We start from the raw sequence: 9,608 nt of genomic DNA on the forward strand, positions 1-9,608 counted from the left end.
GAGATTAAAGTTCTACGATGTTGTATCTTTTACTGTAGAAATGTAAAATATTTCATTCATGTGCTCGATGAACATTTAAAGCTCAATTTATCTCGATAAGTTTCATCTGCATAGGTTTCGCTCGTCTCTACGGGCGACTGGGACACTGGGCCCTGCAGCAGCAGCAGCAGAACCACCGCCACCACCTTCTACTAAAGGGCTCTCTCGCCTCCACGCTCTCGTTGCCATCGGTATAGCTCCTACTCGTTCTTGTTCAGCGCTAATAATTTGGCAATTTCGTATCTTTTTGGCTGCTTTTGATCGATCGTGATGGTCATCCACATCAAATGCACCTCCTCCGAGTCCGAGTCCGGCTCCGGCTCCAACTCCACTGCGTCGACGTCGCCCTCCGCCTCCTCTTCCTCGTCTTCCTCCTCCTCGCCGCCGAACAGAGAGTCTTCTAAAGCGACGACGTCGCGGAACCGCCGCGCCGGTGACAGAAACCGGCACGGCCCGGTTTACCGCGGCGTGCGCATGCGGGCGTGGGGGAAGTGGGTGTCGGAGATCCGCGAGCCGCGCAAGAAGTCCCGCATTTGGCTGGGCACCTTCGGCACCGCCGAGATGGCGGCGCGCGCGCACGACGCCGCCGCGCTCGCCGTCAAGGGCCCCGCCGCCGCCGCCGCCCTCCTCAACTTCCCCCACCTCGCCGCCACCCTCCCCCGCCCGGCCTCCCTCTCCCCGCGGGACGTCCGCGAAGCCGCCGCCCGCGCCGCGGCCATGGTGCAACCGCCCGGCGCCGCCTCCACTGCCAGCGACGCGCCGGAGGACGCCGCGGCCGCGGCCTCGCCCACAGACGAGCTGTCAGAGATCGTGGAACTCCCCCACCTCGACGACGACGAGCTCTTCGGCACGGCAGCGACCCAGTTCGTCTTCCACGACTCGGTGGACTCCTGGACTTACCCGCCGCTGTGCCACGCCGCGGCGAAGAGGACCGTGACGGCGACGATTCCCTTGCACTTGAAGCTCTGTTTTGGAGCATCTAGACGCCATACAAAATCCACAAAATATATGTAAAATTAATCTCTCAATAAAGAAGAAACGCCATGGCATTTCTAAGAACTTCAATTTCATTTGAATGTTGGAAGGAACAGGTGCTGGCTGCTCATGTTCATTACCGCCATGCTCATGCTGTCATGCATGAGGCTGGAAAGGAATTTATGAATCTACAAATTTGAACTGTGTGTTTAGCTTCTCCTTCGTTTCTGGCATATAATTGGGAAGGACTTTGTCTGGGTACCATCCAATTTGAATACCTTTAATTAAGAAGTTTGTTGAAATTAGTTGAAGCATCTCTTTAATGTGCAGATCTGTACAACGATGAATACCTTTCAGAATGTTATTGCTGTAGACTTTTAAAAATATGAAAGGAGATTAGAATTTGCATCTTCAGGCTTTGCAATCCCAACTTGTCCTTCATTTTGATGTTACTCTTTCTCTTTGATGTCTTTTCTTAATTATGTCTGTCAGTAGAAGAGAGATCACTGATCTTATCGAAACCTTTTGATGTAGAGTAGCCTTGAAAAATGTCTAAGGAATTTAACTGAGAAAAGGGATATATTTCTCACGTGAGTAGTAAGATCCATAAGAAAATTAATTGTTAAAAGAAAGTAACACTAAAGAGGAGAAAGATCAATTATATTTAAAGTGTCACAAAGGATCAGAGTAAGTGCTCAATTTAAAGTGTGAACTCCAAAATGATTTTGTAAGAAACTAAGAGTTAAAAAGATTGTTGATTTTGTAAAAAAAAAAAAAAGTAAAATCATGAACATTTAGATCTTGTAAGAAAGAAAGTAATAATAGTGTCATACTTTATGAAAAGAACAAAAGTAAATAAAGATGAAAGAATATTGACAAGACAATCTTAGTGCTTTTTTTTTGATAATTAAAAGAAAGTTGATTGTAAAGAAGAAAATACGTTTTCAACAAGCTTATTAATATATAAAAAAAATATTATTGTATAAGAATGAGAACTATAAGATGTATACTTCAAAACACAACAAATTCATGTCATTCTCCCTTCATTTAATAGACGCAACCTGAATGATTGGACATGTCGTGCATGCAACAAAACAATAAGCATGATTTTATATATCACAAAATGCATGTCTTCACCATTTTACTTCCTATTAAATTTAGAGTAACAAAATATATTTTAATAAAAAATGAATTAATAACTTTGGAAGTTCACGTGGAGCTTTAATGGATAATAATGAAAAACCTAATAGTTTTGTGCATCGTGTTCTTGTAATTCGCCAATGGCCGCCTACTTTGCTTGGCCGATTGCAGTAGCTATTTAATTGACAAAAGCTTAATCTAGCTAATTGACCATTGCCTAAATCCAATAATCGATCGAGAAAAAGTGAGCATGCAATTCCATCCTAGACTTTGTATATCTTTTAACAAAATTCATGTGAAATATTTCCAACTTTTTCTGTAAAAATGGAAATTTATGGAAATAGCCATTTATATATATACTATAAGAATCTTCATCCTAACCATGAATACGTAAGACAGCTATTTACTATTAATTTGCTCTAAGGAAAAGTTGTGATGATAATATGTTAATTATTTATTAAGTATTGGTGATTTAAATTTTAATTATAGTGTAAGATATTTTCCTTTAATTGAATAAAAAAATTTAAGATATTATTGTTAAGATGTTGAGGAGTGATCTTTGAACAAATTTTATGAGATGAAATCGATTATTTTTAAAATTAATCAAATCTAAAAAATAATTATCATTGTCTCAATTATTTAAGAGATGATTAAAGCAACGCACCACCTAAAGATAAGCGACCCTACGGCAAGTAGGACTGTGACATGTATATACTCCCAAGCATGAAGCAACATCCCTAATTATTATTTTCATCAAAAAATACACATATTAAAATAATGCATATAAATTTTTTATTTTAAAAATAGTCTTGTCGTAGTGTTATATTAATATCTACGATTACAATTATTAAAATAAATTGCTTCACATAAATTTTTATCGTATTAAAAAAATTACTAATTTGCTTAATATTATTTAAATATTAAAGTCATTTTAATTGTATCAAAATTATATTATTTTAGTAGATATGATTAATTTAAAATAATTATAATAAAATTAATAAATATTATTTTAATAGAATTAGTACTCTGAGCCACATGTACCAAGCTGGAAAGCATTTAAAACGTGCATCAGGTACAGTCGACCAGGTGAGGGCTGTCTCGTTGATGTGTCAGATTCCCAAATCTATTTTAAGATCTTTTTCAATTGAATAAAAAATGAAAGGGCATTAGCACTTTTAAAAACATTTACAAGATTCCATCAGATAATTTATTTTTATAATACTCTTTATTTTAATATATTATATAAATGATCCATTAATCACTTTAATATAATATTGATAAATATCGATAAAAAAAAATAATTTACAAATGCATTAAAAATATAATTCTTTCAATACAGTTAATGAATACTTTTATAAAAATTAAAAAGAAAAAAGAAATTCCCAAAGAACGATCAGATTTTATAAAAAAATCCAAAAATTGATAAATTCCCAACTCCTTTGAATGATCAGATTTTATAAACAAATATAAAAAATGATACATTTCAATCGGCTATGGATAACGGTCATTTAAATAACTTTTCAAAAAATTCCTCTATAAATACTCATCTATTTTTATAAATTATTTCATTCATTCAAATACATTATTCTACATCATAAATCACTCCCAAAATCTCCTCTATTCTCTCATGGTCATCTTAAATTAATTTTTAATTTTTATTTCCATATTCCTTTTTTATCCAAAAGGGATGAAAATAACATAGGATTTTTTAGAAATTTCATGAATTCTCTTCGGCATAAAGTCAAATCCGCCACCCCAGCAATTCTACACGATCGATTCTACGACCATCTATGAGGAGATCAATTGAGAAACTACAATTAGTCACTAGAGAGGAGGATATTGTCTTGACGAAATTTGACCCTTGTGCACTTCAATAAATCTGCTTCGCAATAATCAACTCAAACATATCCCAAGAACAAAACCTGTCGGAAGAACATGCTTCTATCCAAATTTCACAAATTAGATCAAATTATCAATATTTTCAATTTGCTTCTTCTACTATATTATCTCTAACCAACTCAAACATATCCCCCAAAGACAAAACATGTTGAAAGAACATGCTTCTATCCAAATTTCACAAATTATATCAAATTATCAATATTTTCAATTTGCTTCTTCTACTAAATTATCAATAGAGAAAAATTAAATTATGTAACAATAAGTGCATCAACTTTGTGCCGATTTAGTTGAACATATTTTGACACAATATAATAATAATATGTGAATTAATATTTTATATATTTTAAAATATTTAATTTATATGTTATTTTTAATCTTATGTAAGTGTGTTTTTTTTTCTATGGTGTACTCCATTTCAAATTTATAATAAATTTTAGTTTAAATAAACAACACTAGTAAAAGAAGATAATTTTTTTTTAAGTAATAAATATATTTAATAATGATAATAATATGGAATTACAAGTATAAATTTAAAATATATATATTTATTTAATATAAAATAAAAATGAATACTAATGAGTAGAGAACCTACAAATAATGAAGGTTAATGTTAAAATGAATATAAGTGTATTAACGTTTAAATGACTATGAGTATATGTTGATAAAAGAGAGATGTTGATATAATGAGTATGTAGCATTAGATTTTATATTTTATTTTAAGATGTGACATATACGTGAAATCAATATGGATGTCTTAATTATTATAATATAATATTAAATAATATTGATCAAAATGAAATATTTATATATTTTAACTATTATAACATAATATCGTTAATATTAATCAAAGTTAAAGTTTTTATATTATAATCTCGTACCTATTATAACATATTAAAACAAAGTTATTTTAAAAATTAAAAATATATTAAAGGAGGATGGAATGTTATTTTAATAATAAATGAAAAAGTGACCCTCGTTTTTTACAATTCCAATAAAACCAAATTGATTTATAAGATTAATAAAATAAATTATAGAAAACTTCATCACTAACACTCGTTGAATATTTAAAAATACAATATTTTAATATCCATAACCAATGAAAACATTCCCTTTTAAATCCAGATTATATTTCAAAAAATCAATCGAGCCCTTAACTGAAAATTTGTTTTCAATTCATATTTTTTAGAAAATAGAATAGAATTATTAAAAATTTTAAAAATATCTCCATCCCTAATAATTTTAAATAGATTCAAAAATCTATTTATTTCCAACTTTTAAAATCTATTTCCCAATAAAACGTCGTCTAGAATTGAGATTTAGTTGCTAGTTGCTATTGGGCCAATTGAGGCACAGGCCCAATTATTTGACCTGCCACGGTCGTAAATTATTATTATTTTGATTATTTATCATGAAAAATCATATATCATTATTATTGGATAACAATTCGTCAGGAATTAAATAGCTATTTTTGCATATTAATTTTCACAATTTAAGGTTTTTATAACGCCAGCGTGCGTCGATACTTTTTTTCTCCCACAAGAATCTTTGACTTTTCAAAAAATTGCGGATCAGATACGGAGACATTCCCATCTCTAATTCTCTTCCCCACATTTTTTTTAAAAAAATTATCTAATTTATTCTCGAGTTGATCATTCGGTCTCATGAAATTTTTTTTATCGAATTTTATTTTATTGCGATTGAAGTCGATAGTGGGAAGAGAGGTGAGGCAGACAAGGATGGACGTATCCAATTCACCTGGTCGCGACGAGGGGTCAACCAAAACAGACCCACCACCAGGGGGCGGCATTCAGTCGGTGGGGGCTACTCCTCCGCCACCCAGCGAGCGAGCCCTCGCCGGCGAATCCACGTCCAGGTACGCAGCAGCCATGCCGGCGTGCTCCTCTGTGGGGAGCGCCACGGTCGTGTCTGCCACAAACTAATTAATGGGGAGAGAATCATACGCAGACAGTGAAAGGCCCCAGCTGCTGGTGTGAAATCAGAGACGATGCACTGAGGCCGATCGATTAATTACGCGATCGATCGGAATTCGGACATGTAGTGAGAAAGCAGAGCAAGCAGGGCGCGACAGTCAAAGCCAAGTGGCGAGTATGCCGCATGCAGCAGCTGCGCTTTCTTTTTCTTCCTCCAGCGTTGCGCTTAAAAGGGCGGAGGGGCGCAGCGAGAGGAGCCGCCCAAAGTGGGGGAGGAAAATTACACAGAGATTGAAGGTGGCGCCGCCGCAGCAGCAGCAGCGAGAAAGGCTTCTAATTAATTTTCTTCTGCACTAATCATGTTGCTTCCGTCCTCTCTGTAGTGGACCTTCCAAAGTAATTCATTAATTAATTATCATACGCCAATCGATGCCCATAAAAATATTCAAAGTCGATCGCTAGCTGCAATGCTCGTGCATGATGCTGGAGTGCACTGTATACGAACTCTCCATGTCCTGCTCCTGGCAGCATGGTTTTACTTGGCCATTGACAGTCAGTATGCTCCTCCCAGCTATAATTTTCAAAGTCAAAGTGTAGTAAGAGACATAGTTCCAAGGGCCCAAGTGTAGTAAATGAATAGTTCTTTGATATTAGATACGTATGTAACAGTTGTTTGTTATTCACTCTGAAGAAGCTTCTAAGCACAAGTGGAGAGGGGAATCTTTTTGTCCACTGAGGTTGAATCTTTAGATAACGATGGTCATGAACGACTCATGAAAAAGAAAACAAAACGAATAAGAGCCGTTTGTATTATAATAAACATCGGAAGAAAATGATAAGAAACATTTGAAAGATCTTGTCCGTTGAGAAGATAATTAAATGAGTATTCAGATGGCGTAACGATTCACGTGTCGTTTCAAAACAAGAATTGAATTATTCATTATTTATTAATATATAGCTCGAGTTATTTATTTATGATCAGGCTGCTGACCACATTAGTGCAATTATCAAACTAAAAAATTCATTATGTTGGTCAATTTTTTTAATTTCTATTAAACAAAAATAATAATTCTATTTTTTTTCCACTGTGGCGTGCGAGAATTCATCGTTGAAGATTCCCCATTGAGCCCAACACATCTATAAATAGACGATCTGGTTCTCAGTTATCGTCACAAATTAAGCTCCATTGCTTCCCATGGCTTCCGCCTTCTTTGCGTCTCCCAAATCCATCGCTTCTCCATCAAACATGCCAAGATGCGCGTTACTCAAGCCCGCCGGCGAACTCCGCCGGCGAGAATCTGTTAAAGCCGGCGTTGCCACCGAGGTAACTCCGTCCGTCATCGACGATCTGGTCCGGCCGCCGGTCGTCCCCTTTGAATTACCCGTCGTCACCGGACGCGACGCCGGCAAGCTCGCCGCGTGGAGGAGCGTCCGCCAGGAGCGGTGGCAGGGGGAGATGCCCGTCGAGGGAGACATCCCACTATGGCTGGTATGGCAGTACATCTGCTTCGCTGTTAGAAATATTGCGTAAATAAACTATTTTGTGGGATCATCTCCGGCCGCATCATTGAGCGGATGCGAGATTTAATCGAATTTTGCGACGAACATAAAAGTTTGATTTACAGAGTGGCACGTACTTGAGGAACGGCCCTGGCTTGTGGAACATCGACGACTACGACTTCCGCCACCTTTTCGACGGCTACGCCACCCTGGTCCGCGTGCGGTTCGAGCAGGGCCGCGCCGTGGCGGCGCATCGCCAGATCGAGTCAGAGGCGTACAAGGCGGCGAGGAAGAACCGGCGACTCTGCTACCGCGAATTCTCCGAGGTGCCCAAGCCTGCCAGCTTCCTCTCCTACGTCGGGGAGCTGGCCAGCCTCTTGTCCGGCGTGTCGCTCACCGACAACTCCAACACCGGCGTCGTCATGCTCGGCGACGGCCGCGTCGTCTGCCTCACGGAGACCATCAAGGGGTCGATCCAGATCGACCCGGACACGCTGGAGACGCTGGGGCGGTTCGAGTACGAGGACAAGCTCGGCGGCCTCATCCACTCCGCCCACCCCATCGTGACCGAGTCGGAGTTCCTGACGCTGCTTCCGGACCTGATCCGGCCTGGCTACCTGGTGGTGCGGATGGAGGCCGGAAGCAACGAGCGCAAAGTGTTGGGCCGCGTCAACTGCCGCGGCTCCGTGCCGGCGCCCGGGTGGGTCCACTCTTTCGCCGCCACCGACCACTTCGTGGTGGTGCCGGAGATGCCGCTCAGGTACTGCGTCCAGAACCTGCTCCGCGCCGAGCCCACGCCGCTCTACAAGTTCGAGTGGCACCCCAACTCCGGCAGCTACGTCCACATCATGTCCAAAGCCACCGGAAACATCGTAATGACTGCACGATCAGTTCATCTCTCTCAATCTGAACTTTCGAATGAATCGATCGAGTGATCTCCACCGATAATTCTCAGGTGGCAAGCGTGGAGGTCCCTCCGTTCGTGACCTTCCATTTCATCAACGCATACGAGGAGGTCGACTCAGAGGGAAGAATCACCGGAATCATAGCCGATTGCTGCGAGCACTACGCAAACACCGACATCCTCGAGCTGCTTCGCCTGAAAAACTTAAGATCATTTGCCGGCCACGACGTCTTGCCTGATGCAAGGTACTGAGAAAATTCGCTCGACAATTTCCTTGCAATCGTTTAACAAATCAACGATTGGAACAGAGTGGGAAGGTTCAGAATTCCACTAGATGGGAGCCCAAAAGGGGAGCTGGAAGCAGCACTGGACCCGGAGGAGCACGGCAAGGGAATGGACATGTGCAGCATCAACCCGGCCTACCTCGGCAAGAAGTACAGATACGCCTACGCCTGTGGAGCCCGCCGCCCCTGCAACTTCCCCAACACCCTCACCAAGGTCCTCTCCCTGGTCACCACACTGACAGAAAGCATCGATTGATTGTTACATTTCTGATCATGCAAGAATGTCAAATCGCAGATTGACTTGGTGGAGAAGAAGGCGAAGAACTGGCACGAGGAAGGCGCGGTGCCATCGGAGCCGTTCTTCGTGGCTCGTCCAGGCGCCACTGAGGAAGATGATGGTGAGTCCATGAATCATGATCACTACTTCTGACCTTTTTTCCAGTGACGAGACAGAGGAACACGAGGGCAGTTTTCAAACACGTATACATCCTTAATTCCTTATCCCTTCCTGCAGGGGTCGTGATCTCCATCGTGAGTGACAAGAACGGAGAAGGGTACGCTCTGGTGTTGGACGGGAGCAGCTTTGAGGAGCTCGCACGAGCCAAATTCCCCTATGGACTTCCCTACGGCTTGCACGGGTGTTGGATTCCGAACAAGCAGTAGTACGACGACGTGCATGCTTTGTCTGCGGCTTGTCGAGGGAAGACGAAACAAGTGCAAGCTGAGTACTCCGCTGGCTGTGCAGTGTATATATACGATGAAATAAGGGCAGAATAATCTGCCTACTGCAATAAGATTATTATTATTATTATTATTAAGTAAATGGATGGAATATGTATATATATATATATATATAGACGACGACCCAGTTCGATTAATAAAGATGAATAATTCCGTTTCAGTTCGGTGTGTATATATATCTTCAGGTGTTTGCTT

The 9,608-nt window shown here is 40.0% G+C and overlaps 1 protein-coding gene and 1 pseudogene across 1 annotated transcript; both read left to right on the top strand.

The window, feature by feature from the left end:
- Positions 1-309: 309 nt before the first annotated feature.
- On the top strand, positions 310-1,022 carry LOC141834970 (ethylene-responsive transcription factor TINY-like; annotated as a pseudogene).
- Positions 1,023-7,179: 6,157 nt separating this feature from the next.
- On the top strand, positions 7,180-9,525 carry LOC141835339 (carotenoid cleavage dioxygenase 8 homolog B, chloroplastic-like). Its single transcript, XM_074722786.1, has 6 exons — positions 7,180-7,473; positions 7,610-8,356; positions 8,440-8,633; positions 8,697-8,886; positions 8,968-9,070; positions 9,187-9,525. Exons 1-6 carry the CDS (start codon positions 7,180-7,182, stop codon positions 9,333-9,335), a joined length of 1,677 nt encoding a protein of 558 aa, XP_074578887.1. The 3' UTR covers positions 9,336-9,525.
- Positions 9,526-9,608: the final 83 nt, after the last annotated feature.

This window comes from Curcuma longa, chromosome 9 (assembly GCF_044706935.1).
Source record: "Curcuma longa cultivar G26 ecotype Majalengka, Jawa Barat chromosome 9, ITB_CL_G26_1.1, whole genome shotgun sequence".
Taxonomy (NCBI): Eukaryota; Viridiplantae; Streptophyta; class Magnoliopsida; order Zingiberales; family Zingiberaceae; genus Curcuma; species Curcuma longa.